The sequence below is a fragment of the Zea mays genome, chromosome 10 (genome assembly GCF_902167145.1).
Source record: "Zea mays cultivar B73 chromosome 10, Zm-B73-REFERENCE-NAM-5.0, whole genome shotgun sequence".
Taxonomy (NCBI): domain Eukaryota; kingdom Viridiplantae; phylum Streptophyta; class Magnoliopsida; order Poales; family Poaceae; genus Zea; species Zea mays.
The window spans coordinates 100,803,913-100,817,599 of NC_050105.1; the positions used below are offsets into that span (position 1 = coordinate 100,803,913).

General features: G+C 44.2%; 1 protein-coding gene across 5 annotated transcripts in view; it reads left to right on the forward strand.

Annotated features, from left to right (window-relative positions):
• Positions 1-535: 535 nt before the first annotated feature.
• LOC100285431 (uncharacterized) overlaps positions 536-13,687 on the forward strand; it is a 29,584-nt gene continuing 16,432 nt past the window's right edge. For 2 of the 5 annotated variants that reach the window (XR_004853055.1, XM_008663831.4), the window contains exons 1-5: positions 560-1,012; positions 4,410-4,591; positions 12,031-12,267; positions 12,381-12,492; positions 12,576-12,746. Coding sequence is in view for 3 of the 5 variants with exons in the window: in XM_008663831.4 (XP_008662053.1) it covers positions 886-1,012; positions 4,410-4,591; positions 12,031-12,267; positions 12,381-12,492; positions 12,576-12,746 (829 nt within the window). In the remaining 2 variants the exon portion in view is untranslated. Of the gene's footprint in view, positions 1,013-4,409; positions 4,592-12,030; positions 12,268-12,380; positions 12,493-12,575; positions 12,747-13,687 lie in introns of those variants that run through there. The other 3 variants (NM_001398707.1, XM_020545111.3, XM_020545112.3) reach the window with 3 other exon arrangements.

Below are 13,687 nucleotides of genomic sequence, written 5' to 3' on the forward strand. Positions count from 1 at the left end.
GGGTGACGGCGCGGCCGCGAGTTCAGAGGGAGCTGGGGGCGACGGCAGCTACCGCGACAGGGAGACGTCGGTGAGCGGCTCACGGCTCACGGCGATGGAGAAATCCTGGGGCGGCGTAGGGACGACGAACCCTGGGGAGGCGGCGGCTATGGAGAAATGGCGGCGGTCGAGGAACCCTAGGGAGGCGGCGCAGGTCTCCGTGATGGAGAAATGGCTGGCAGCGGGTTCTGTGAGAGGACAGAGAGAAAACAGAAGGCGCGAGACGGGTCAGGTGGAGGGAAAATTGCGCGCCAACGTGCGCGCGTGAAGAAAAACTTGGATTGGGACCTGTGTGTCAAATACTATAAAAATACCACAGTTCTGGCTAAACTACGGTATTAGAAACTCTGTTTTCTAATAATCTTCCAAACAAGTTTTGGTTTAGAATACTCTAGTATTAACTAATACCACGATATTTCTCAAAAACCTTAAAAAAAATTCCGCTTCCAAACGGGGCCTTACGGTCCGCCGTTGGAGACGTCTAACACACCGTATAAAATATTTGTAAACAGAATCGAAGTGAAGCGGGGGGACAGATGTGCGCCAGCGAGGCATAAGCAGAATGAGGCATCACCGCATGACCGCATCAGCTCATCGCATCGGCCGCTTTGCTTTGCTTGCTGCTCTCTTCTCTCCGCTTTCCGCCGCGGTGCAAGGCCAGCGAATTCCATTTCCTTCCGCGTCTGTCCCCAAAAGCGGGAGGCCCGCCGCCGGAACGAGCCAGCAAAGCCAAGCAAGCATATTGACGGAGGAGGCGGAACGGCGGAAGCGTGAATCCGGAGGCTCTGCAGCTGTTCTCCAGAAGCAGCCGACTGGGTGTCCGTCCGCGGACCGGTCGGTGTATAAATGGTTGGCGAGGAGAGCGGCTGCGGCGTCGAGGGAGGGACAGGAGGAGGAGAAGTGCCGGCGGCCTCTGCTCCCAACGGGGACCGCTCAGGGAATAGCCGCCTCGCCGTGCCGTCATCCTCCGCAGGTGATCTCCCGCATCCTCCGCTCTCCTGCCTCGTTGGATTTGGGTTTGCTGCTGCCTACATGTGTCGGTTGGGGTCGGGGGTTTTGTCCCCGACGCCGCAGGTTGTGTCCTTGGAACCACGGACCGGCAACCGCCTGCTTAGATATCTGCTCGCTTTTGAGCAGTTCATCTTCAATCTGATGATCCGATCGGGGTTTTGGTGTCGGTTGGTCCTCGTCTAGGGGTTGCTTTTCGTGCACAGCGCAGCATGTCGTCCGGCTGTGAATGGTGATTAGTAGGACAAGGCGAGCAGGAATCAACAGCTATGCCCTATGGCGTGGGGAGAGGTTTTGTTGTGCGCATTTTACAGGATGGGGTGAATCAGTGAACTCTGATGCTCAGGACGCTGAGGTTTGCCTAGTTTTGGTGCTCCCACAAGTCATAAACCGGGATGGCATAACAAGAGAGTGCTAAATTTGAGTGGCAAAATATCAATTTTTTTCCTATTTCGAAGGGGTGCCAATTGTGCGTAATTTCTTTTGTTGGATGCTAATTTTAGGTGTTGGCACTTGGTGCATCTGTATTGATCTCACTGAATGGATCTAGTTTGGCAGTCATAGTTTCGGATGTGTCATGTGTGTTTGTGCTGCTGGACTTTCTTTGTTTTGGGACCGTGGTTTCTTGGACCTAAATAGAAACCTAACTCCTTGGGTGTATAGACTGTGTGCTTGAACTCCTATTTCTAGGACGTAAGCTAATCTGTTAGCTGAACTGGACTTTACTATACAAATATGATACACATTGGCAGACAGGTTTGCACTTCTTGCTACTAAAGTCTTTGATTGTGTCTCTGTTAGTCACACAATCTAGGATCATATTGTTTAGTTTGCACTTTTTCACAGTTCAATTGCTTGCTGAAACATGGCTGATATATAGATGAGGCGTTTACCATGCTAGTCTTTCTTTTTTTTAGATAATGGAAACATAGTCCGACCTTGACCTCTAGAGAGGCTACGGCCAACGTTTACAACTGAAGGCAGCTTACTGCCTTGACACATAACACGACTGCACTCAAGACCACCTATGACAAGACCAAAGGTATTACAATGTTAATCGCCAAGCAGCTCCCCATCCGAAATTGCGAAAAAACTTTAGTAGCACCATCTCCATCTTGTGACATGAAGATTTTATTAACTCTTGGTCCTCCATCTTAAGCTGCAGCTGTGCCCAGAAGCGACACCAATATGTTGCCCTGTCTTTCTAAGTTTCTAGGGTTGTTGGATAAGCTCATTGAAATGAAATCAGTGACCTGGACATTATGTGTGCCATGTTGTAGATGCAATATTTAAGTTTTAGTATTTTTTGTATTTGAATAATAATGTGGATTTTCATTGTTTGTGTTCTCTGGCCATTTCTATTAAATATATGTTTTTCTGAAGGCTATTATTAACCTAATTGGTCATTCCAAGTATAATATAATGGCTGTTTGGCACAGCTTATTTCTTAGCTTCTCCACAGATTGAGCAGAACTGTACTAAACAACAGCATCCTCCAGCCACTTACTAGTAAGCAAAATCTGAGGGTGAACTAACTAAACAGAATAATTGGAGTGTGTTTTTCACCAGCTTCTCCAGTAGGCAGATTTGCACAATCATATGCTGTGCACAGTATACATTTCTTTCTCTATATTTCCTTTTGAGTTGGGACTGAAGTGGTAACAGGTAGGTTTACATAGTTCTTGGCTGCATGTTTTTCCTCAAAAATAATTGGAGTATGCTTTTTCACCAGCTTCTCTGTAGGCAGATTCTGCACAATCATATGCTGTGCAGACACAACCTACATTTCCTTGAGTTGGGCCTGAAGTGGTAGGTCTACATAGTTTTTTGGCTGCAGTTTTTCCCTTAAATACATTGGGAAGCTGCATATCTTTGTATTAAAGAAGAGGAAGGGGTGGGAAAGACCCTGAGTACACCCGCCCACCCACACTCACACCCTTAGTTCTTAGTGTAATACATGCGTGTGTTAAATTGGAAAAAACAACCAAAAGAAAAACACCAAGATCTAATCACTTAGCAGTCAAGAGGGAGAGCCCTCAAGCCCCGCCATATGACATCTGAGCGTCCACTTTAGCATGCACAAGGGTATTTGCCACGTGTTGTGCTGCACCATCAAAGACACAATGCTTCCGGAGGTCTAAGTTCCATGGGAAATGAGAATTAAGTCCCTGCTGCATCATGCCATTAGTATGTTTGGGCTGCAGTTACCTTTTGAGCTAAGGAAGGCGTTCATAGTCTATATTGAAGATTTACTCATTTATAAGTTTTTTTTTTGTGCACAATAATGTTGGTGATTTTAAGACATGTCATAGTAAGAGGGTGTTTGGGATGGCTCAGGTTCCAGCTCCAGTGTGGTTGTAGTTTATAATATTAATTTAAATATTTATAAAAATATTTTTAATCTAAATAATAAACAAAATGACTTATCTAAATGTTTTCTAAAGGCTTACAGCTTCAGCTCCACGATTTTCCATAGCACCTAATGACCTGCTCCACAAACTCCACCAAATTTACTGGAGCTGGAGCTGTCCCAAACAGGGCCTAAGAAAGGAGTTCATAATATTGACAGGCTATAAAGGTATAAGTTTTTTTCGCACAATAATGTTGGTTATTTTAAGAAATGCCATAATTATCAGAGTAACTATTAGAGATACATATACACATGATATACATGTGTTAACAAAATACTAGCCAACACAGTAGGGCTTTCCCATACTGTATTTCCCTAAGAAAAAGAAAAATGCAAGCCTGCCATTTTTCCCTTGTAAATGGACCTTATTTTGTTTTGGACTTCTGATCCACTGTGCTTTTGTTTGAAAAGGATGATTAACAATGGTATGTGAAAAATCCTGCTTAAGAGAGGTGAAGAGAGACACTTTGATTTCTCTTTCCTGTTACATACTACAGATCAGCGAGAGAGGACCTTCAAAATTAAGTGCTGTCACATCCTTACACAATGTTTGCTATCACATTGTTGTCTTGTCCTGCTATGCTTCAGAGGCCATGCCCCTTGAGGTCTGATGTGATCAAACGTTCATTGGTAGTATTGATTTTTTTGATCTTTTGGTATGACAGATGAATTAACTTCACCAGAACTGGTTGTATTGAACATTAGCCTTGCACTCACTTCAGTGAATCAAGTGTAAATATGATTTAATTGATAACCACAGTAAAGGATGGCTTGCTGCTGAAAACTTTAAACGACAGCTAAATTTATTTTTTGGGTTGGCATCTAACTAACCTGTGCTATTGTAGTTTTTGTTGGTACAGTTTAGCCTTGCTTTCATTTTTAGTTAGTGGTAGAAGTTGCCATCCATTTTTTCTTTCTGCTAACATGTCTCCATCTTTTCTTTTCTATGTAGATGATAGAGGCTTCCATAGATCAAGCACCATGCCAGGGGTGATTAAGAATGATGAAATTACCAATGAATCTACTGGACCATCAAATTTGGAAAGGTCCAGAACTGAGCGTCGTCGGCAAAATAATCCAACTATTGATCCTGCTAAACAGTTACTTGATGAAAGGATTCCAATAAAAAAGAAGGTGCATATTATTACAATTGAACACCAAATTTGGCACCTGGATGGTCGGACGATCCAACCTTATGGCTTGGACGGTCCGCGGGAGTAGCCCGGACGACCCGCGATTAGATTAGTTCAGTCAGGAGTCCTTATCCCGTGTGTGGTTATGCCAACAAACTCACGAGAAACTGTTGAATCTTACCTAGGAACGGGTCCAGACCTCCCCCTATATATATGAAGGGATACGCCGATTGAGAACACGCAATTCAAACGAACCAATCTATTTACATTATCATGCCTTAAGAGTAGATATAGCGTAGCTCTAGTTGTAGTTTTCCAAATCTCAATTTTCACCTCTCTTCGGCTATACATCATCTAGAGGCGCTTTGAGCGACCTGCCAATCCAGAAGCAACCTTACGATCTCTCTTCCCCGACGGGATCCCTCCCTGGAGGCAAGATCTAGATTATACACAAAGCCCTCTTGGTGGACAGTCCATCGCCTCCACACGGACGGTCCGCGTACCCACAGAGAAGAGTATAGTTATCTACTCGACGATGACCTACACACGAATGGTCTGGTGACCTATCGCGGACCGTTCGACACCTAGTAGAGAGGTCCCAAGGTCTCGACTCTCCTGTCATCGGGATCTAGAGATCATTGGTGTTTGGCCCAAAAAGACGCCAACACACTTTTTGGAGACTCCGCTGGGGACAATAGTGCCTTGATCTACTAAAATTGGCTTCCAATGGCCGATTCCAAGGATCACGTCGATGTCTCCACCGGCAACATTATCAAGCCGACTCAATGGGTACGTGCACGGGTATAAAATTTTACCCGTGGGCGTGGTCGCGGTCGGGTATAAGTAATCCCGCGGGTATGGTCGCGGGCGGGTATTTACTATACCCGATCCGAACCCGACCCGTTGCCATCCTTTAGAAGAGGACGCACTGCGACAATATGCCCAAAGGCGTGAGATGGCCAAGGAGAAATACTTATCACACTTTACGGTGGATCGTCACCAGAAAATCGTTCGACAAGGAGAGATTGAAATGGTATCTCTCTTGACTTTGCCTCAGGTCCCCACTGTGAGTAATTCCAATACTAATCCATCTATTAAATCTTATATAGATTAGTGAGGAGACAAATTAAAGCAACACACAGATGAATCTCTTAAAATGTTAACACGTTCGTATGAGAATATGTTGTTCCAAGTTTCCCTTCATATGAACCTAACACAACCACCCGTGCCCGGCACATCGGCTATAAATGGGTCCTCACCAACCCAACCATTGTATGTTATGCTGATGAGCACATACACGGGGCAACCACAACCGCCGCCGCCAACACTTAGCGCACAACCGGCTCTAGGCACGACCAGACATTCCGAGCACCATCGTGGACCGTTTGACACCATTCGCCGGACTGTCTGGACCAATACCAAACCCTAGACCGCTCAACACAGTTGCAGACCATCTGGTGGCCTATGCCAGATTGTTCAAGGTCCAGCCAGAACGTCCGACGACCCTGGGCGGTCTGTCTGGCTATGTGTACACAACACGGAACTACACATTATGCACAATTTCCACACCCATCTCAGCAGCACTACTCTATCCCACCTGTGACACACCATAGCCATGCCATACCACCTCCTGTTCATAGGGCTGAATACTTTTCGGCCTCTAGGGAGCCAGAAAGATTCAACACGCACTATAGGACGGTGGGAGGAGGCACTAGTGCACCACGAGATCGTGCACCAATCACACACTTTGATCGTCCCTGGGCAGAGAGCCGACATAGCGATGCCCGACCACTTGAATCCCACATCCCCAGGCTCAGGGGATGGTCACCGGACGTAGTGGATAAACTTAGAGAAGAGGTGGCCGAGTTATTCAGGGACAAACTTGGCGTTAGCGTGTCTGGCATGGGACAGTCATATCGGAAGCCTTATGACCACAAATTTGGCACTGTGCTATACCTACAAGGGACTAGGATACCAGACTTCTCCAAATTTTCTGGTGAATGTTGAGAAAAGCACACACGAGCATATGGGCTAGTTCCTAGCACAACTAGGGGAATTGGCCGGTAGGGAGGCTTCCCGCATTCTTTTGTTCTCATTATCCCTTACTGGCACTGCATTCACTTGGTATGCTGCCTTGCCTCCTAACTCGATTAGCCCCTAGCCCCCTAGGATGATCTAGAGCATAAGTTTCATGAACACTTTTTCTCTGGGGATTACGAGTTAGATTTAGTTGATCTGACATCTCTCCAACAAGGGGACGATGAATCGGTTAATGATTATCTTTGAAGGTTCAGGGATACTAGAAACCATGTTTTCAGATCCATATCACAAAAAAACAGCTAATAGGATTGACAGTTAATGGGTTGCATTCATACTTGAAAGAAAAACCAGATGGCACCCAATTCTTTTCGCTAACTCAGTTGCATCAGCGAGACTTGGCTTGCGAAAGCCGAAGCAAAGAACTGTATCGTCATGATGAGCATCGTGACAACAGTAGCTTAGATGACGAGCCAAAAGAGTTGTATGTCGCTGAGCTTGTTTGGCCTGCTAAGGCCAAACTCTCCGCTTGCTCTTCCCTGGATTCGTTTCAAAATAATCGACAAGGAGAAGTTAAGTTCACATTTAATGTTGCTAAGTGTGGCAAGATATTTGATGAATTACTTAAGAGCGGCAACATTAAACTATATCATACAATTCCGCTGACAGATGAACTGAAAAGGCCTGGTTATTGTAAATGGCATAACTCCTTTTCTCATGCCACCAATAATTGCAATGCTTTCCGTCGACAGATACAATCAACTATAAATGAAGACCGGTTGGTTTTCCATGGATAGATAGTCGTTCCGCATCAATACACTTGAGATGAACAACAAGGTCTTCGACCAGAGATGGCCGATAAAGGCAAGGGCAAGAGTGTAGTCATCGGTGATCCTCGTATGTCGAATCCATCATGAGGAGTGGCTACTCGTAAAGCTCCGGAGAAGAAAGGAATTGTAAGGACCACTAATAAGACTAGAGGCATCGGTGGGTAAGATAAAATAAGACACCGACAGAGTTCTCCTAGCTAGTGTACCTCGGACAATTCGGTGGCTATCGCCAAATAGTCCAGTTCTTCAGACAGTTCGATACTTAGAATCAGACAATCTAATATTGTTAGAAACAGATCGACAACCCGCGCGACGAAGGTAAACAAGATCGAGAAGCAGGATGAAGCCAAGAGATTTGGGTAAGTCTGGTAAATCTGGTCCTACGTTCGACCAACTTCTCTCTAAATATATGAATAAAAGGGTCGTTCCGAACAATCAACTAGCATAACAATCAAGGTCGTCCACGGGAAGGAAACGACCTATGCAGAGGCGAAGGCCATTTAAACCGGCCTGAAAGGTGGCACGATGAATGTCTCCTGCTCATCCGCCTCTAGTTAGGTCATGGTATTTTCCACCCTTATACTCATCGTCGATGTGTTGTCCTGCTCAAGTGTGGGATAGTATGACGATGAATCCGTATTACATGCCCAATCTGTTTTCTTATTCGGGCCGAGCGCACTACAATTTTATACCTTTTGACATATTGATCAGACAACCATGGCCGAAAAGATGCAATCCTAAACGACCTTTATGAATTAGAGTTCTAAATGGGCTGTTTGGTTGAAAGAGCCGGTGACTTGCATCAGACTAGAGTTTTTATTTCGGGAGCAAGGCTATTGGTTCGTGACCTCCACCAAAAAGATGCAATCTTTTCTTTCTCGAAAGACACTAGTAGTACAAGTGCTTTTGGTTCGTGACCTCCACCAAAAGGCAGGGGTCATGTGAATTTGGCACCTGGACGGTCGAACTGTCCGACCTTGTGGCTCGGATGATCTCCGTGCCAGACGGTCCGCGAGAGTAGCCCGGACGGTCCGTGATTAGATTAGTTCAGGTGGGAGTGCTTATCCCGTGTGTGGTTATCCTAACAAACTCGCGAGAAACTGTTGGATCTCGTCTAGAACGGGTCCAGACCTCCCCCTTATATTTATATGAAAAGGTACGATCAATGAAGAACACACAATCCAATCGAACAAATCTATTTACATTATCGTGCCTTAGAAGTAGATATAGCATAGCTCTAGTTTTTGTTTCCCAATCTCAATCTTCACCTCTCTTTGGTTCTACGTCGTTTAGAGGCGCTTTGGGTGGCCAGCCGATCTCGAAGCAACCCTACAATCTCTCCTCCCATACGGGGTTCCTCCCTGGAGGCGAGATCTAGGTTCTACACGAAGCCCTTTGTGCCATCGCGGACGGTCCGCCGCCTCCACGCGGACAGTCCGCGTACCCGCAGAGAAGAGCATAGTTTTCTGCTCGACGGTGACCTATCGTGGACCGTCCGACATCCGCAGAGAGGTCCCCAAGGTCTTAACTTACCGTGAGCGGGATCTAGGGATCATTAGCGTTTGGTCCAAAAAGGCACTAACAATTACACTCATATTTATCTATTTTCTTTTTAGAAGCTTAGAGGCCTGTTTGGGACAGTTTTTTTCAAGCGCGCAGGAGAGCTGCGCATCATTAAGAAGAGAGAATAAAGGTCCGTAGAAGGACAGATACAACAAAACTTAAACTGGCCCTAACACCCTAAGGTGGCCAAAAAAGCAACAAACATGAAAAAGGGTGCCTAAAAAGGCTCCAGCCAACAAAAATGGACTAAATCCCTGGAATTGGGGCCAGTAGAAGGCCCAAGCTCGTCTCTGGCTAGCTCCCATATTTCCTTTTCTTCTCCAGCCCTTCTGATAGCTGCATCCATGCTTGGAGCAAGCCCGTCAAACACACAACCGTTTCAGTGGTTCCAAATGGTACAAAGCCCAAGAATATTTGAGTTAAACCCTTTCTTGGCAATTCCTTGCAGCTGTTCGCTGCAGCTTTTCAACCACTGCATGGTGTTCCTTTCTCCTATTTGAGGAGTGAGTCCCACAAGATTAACCTACCCGATCAGCCTGAACCAAAAACTCCTAGCGAAGATAGCCTACAAAGGTGGTCTATGGTTCTGGTTCTTCTAAGCTGTTAACCATAGAAAAATTTACATTTAGAGGGTGCCCAGGAATGCCAAATTCTACCCAATGCTCAAATTGGGTGGATCCAATAAAGAGGCCTTTATAAGCAGCTTTGCCCTAATACTTTACATCAGGTGCAATACTAAAGATGTGTTTGTCATCACGTTCCGGAAGAAGATTGACTGTAATCAGGCTATCTGAAAGGTGGACATTTTTTTTGAGAATTTGGATTCTTGGATAATCTAACTGTTTCGAGAATCTGGATATTGCGGTGCTTGCGTGCAGAGGAAGATGAAGGTGTTCTGCACGATTTAGGGTTTAGAAAGCGGCGGATTCCTCCCGTCTTGACGACTTGGCGGATTCTGCATTCACGTTGATTTGGACGATTTCACAGAAACGATTCTCATAGAAGCAGACTAAGAAGCAAAGCGTTTGGCGGCCAGAAGCCGATTCTGGCAGCCAGAAGCTAAAACAAACAAGCCCTAGTTCCTTTTGTTTTAGCTTGTCGGCATCTGAAGTACATATTTGTTTATGGACTGGGAATTGAATCGTTGATAGTTATACTAAGTAATGTATACTAGTATCCAAACTCCGTCTTTCTTTGAATTACAAGTATATTTCAAAATTCATGCATTGCCGATTTGGAACTGATGAGGAAATATTGAATATATATTGCAATGTACTCTGTGCTTTGGTGAAGCAACGGGGCTGGTAACAAATTTGCGCAAAAGTTTTGCTATACCAATTAGGTGTGATGGGCTGGAGGTTCAGGCTGGCTGTAATATTTTGCAATGCAGCTAGGGATCCTTCCCGTGCAGCTATTTGGGGCTGCCTATCTCTGATAAGAAGCTAAGGAAAAGGGAGTTTATGATGTGGGTTGATAAGATTGCTGACCGGCTCTAGAAGGCTCGTTTGCTCAGTCTGGCTGGCAGGACAGCGTTAGTGAGGCATGCGCTTTCGACAATTCCTGTTTATATCCTTATGGCCATGAGTGTTCCCAAATGGGTGATCAAATCCGTCGATAAAATCCAGAGGGGGTTTCTTTGGAAAGGAAGGAAGAAGGTCAATGGTGGAAGCTGTCTTGTTCCTTGGGAGATAGTTACAAGGCCTCTGAAATATGGCGGCCTCGAAGTTTCTAATTTACAATACAAAAGTTGGGCTTTACAGGTGAAATGGTTATGGCTGCAAAAAACTGATCCGTCCAGACCATGGCATGGAATGAATCTTCCTATTCAGTAGCAAGTCAGACAGTTTTTCAATCTTTCAGTCTTAACTATGGTCGGAAATGGGACCAACACTCTTTTTTGGGAAGATAAATGGTTGAATGGGAAGACTATCTTTGATATTGCACCAGATGTTGTTTGTTTGGTGGACAGTAGAGTCAGCTCTACCAGGACGGTTGCTCGGACCATGGACAACTGGCGATGGGTGAGGGATATTGGGAGTCATCTTTCTCTGGTTGGGCTGCAGCAGTATTTGAAGTTATGGGATGTGATTGGAGAGGTGACACTTTCACAGGAGGCGGACAGGATAGTTTGGATGCACACGGCTTCTGGGCGGTTCTCCTCAAGGTCCTGTTACAATGCCTTCTTCTTGGGGTCCATCTCCTTTGAGCCTTGGAAAAGATTGTGGAAGACTCGGGCTCCCCCTAAATGCAAGTTTTTCCTTTGGTTGGCTATAAGGAATAAATGTTGGACTGCGGACAGGCTCCAAAGGAGAGGTTTGCAATACCCGGTGTGTTGCCCCCTATGTGATCGGGAGCAGGAAACAGTTCGGCATATCCTTTGCACCTGCAGTTTTTCTAGGGATTTTTGGCATCTCATTTTGTCGTCCATCGGGCATGGCAACCTCACTCCGATTGTTGTTGAACAGTCTTTTGCTGAGTGGTGGGGGAAGGTTTCTAAAAAAGTGCATAAGTGCAAGAGGAAGGGCTTCAATAGTGTCGTTATTATTGGGGCTTGGTGCTTATGGCTCACTCGTAATAAGGCTGTTTTTGGTGGAGTGAGCCCTTCCATTAGAGCGACTAAGAGGTTGTTTTTAGATGAATTGATCAGTTGGAATAAGGCGGGAGCGAAGCATTTAGACAGTTTGGGGATTATTGTCACCTTAAATAGGGTCTAGTAGGGCCTGTCAGGCTTCCCCTCCCCTATGGTTTCACCTTGCTGGGGTGCTGGAGAGGAGGCTTGAGGGTTTGGTCTTTGTTTGTTTTTCTTTTCTGCCCTCAGGGTGTTGTATTTCGGTCCACTTTGGACCTTTTTCTATCTTAATATAATGATGTGCAGCTCTCCTGCGCGTTCGAGAAAAAAGGTTACAAGATTTCCTAATTGGAACTATGATTTATTAGGACCAATATGATATAACTTGCATATTTGTTCTTGATCTTTTTGGTACTTTACCTTTGTTCCACCTTATTGCAGCTCAAAATGCTAAATCGGATTGCTACAGTAAAAGATGATGGAACTGTGGTTGTTGATGTGCCAAGTGGTCTGGAACCAACTATAGTTGGTGGAACTGAGGATATTTATACTGAAGCTGTTGAAGAAGCATTAGATGGAACGGAGATACTATACAGGCCTCCTATGCAAATAGTTATACTTATTGTGGGTACACGAGGAGATGTGCAGCCATTTGTTGCTATCGGGAAATGTTTACAGGTTAGTCTAGCCTAAGTGTATTATCAATCCAGTTCTCTTGTAAATTCAGGTTAGGTTTGTGCTTCTTGTAGCAGAAATGCCAGCATATTTGTCGTTTCTGATCCTTGTCGTAGGACTATGGGCATCGTGTGAGATTGGCCACTCATGCCAACTTTAAGGAGTTTGTACTAACAGCTGGCCTGGAGTTTTTTCCGCTTGGTGGAGATCCCAAAATTCTTGCTGAATGTATGTTTTTTAAAAGTAGTTTTCAAGTTTTTTTTTATAATATTTGAAGATAAACATGTTTGATATGTTCATAATTTGAGCAGATATGGTGAAGAATAAAGGATTCCTACCTTCGGGACCATCAGAAATTCCTATTCAAAGGAAACAGATGAAAGAAATTATTTTTTCTTTGCTGCCTGCATGCAAGGAACCTGATCCTGACACTGGCATTCCTTTTAATGTTGATGCAATTATTGCGAACCCACCCGCGTATGGTCAGTATACCTTGTTCATTTTGAAAAAAAGGTTCTTCACAGTTTGCTTTGTTTCTCACCCGTTGTAATTGTAGCTCTAGAGACAATCCCCAAAGTTGTTGTAAATATCCTGTTGTAGCTTTTCTAAGGGTCTGCTGTTATATGATATTACCAATTGTTCCACAATTGCCGCTAATGATGCTTTAGCTCCACCACTAAACACCACAGTTTGGCTTAGCCACGAAATATGTTAGTACCGCTAATTGTGACCAAGGAAAATATTCACTCGTTAGTCGTTACTCTAGAGGAGTAATCTATGCATATCCATCATGCTTTGCTTAATGAACCATTAAATAATAATTAAACCATTGAGTATTGACTGTTGAATGAATATGAGTGTTGATTATAGCTGTGAGTATGTTGACTGATTTAGTGGATGTTAAGTAGTTCACGTGGAGACATGTTATCCTAGAGATTTTACATGTATTTGAGTATTTGTGTTCATGGAATCTTCCTTATTTAAATGTTTTCGTGCACAATTAGTTAAGAATTTTCATGTTTTCGTTAAAAACTGCTAAATTGAATAGCCTCCGCTATAGCTTTTTGTAGGTTTTAAAAGAGCATGTCGTTAAATGGCATAGCCCGCAATTTACAACATTGATCCTCAATACTGCTATTTACATATTGATCCCCAATCAAAGGGAGAAAATGCTCTTGCAATATATTCTTTATGTGGCAGTCGGTTTTATATTTTTTGACTTAAGATGATTCAACCATAGAATGATTATTTTCTTTTCTTCATCTTTATCATACTGATGATTGATTTTACCTCTAGACACACAGTTTAGCGACAAACATATCTGTGAAGTGTGAAGTCATGTTTTCTCCTTTTCATATTTTTCTGGAGCTACATTCATTTCATGCTATGAGTTGTTATAGAGATGAAATCACAATCTGACTAT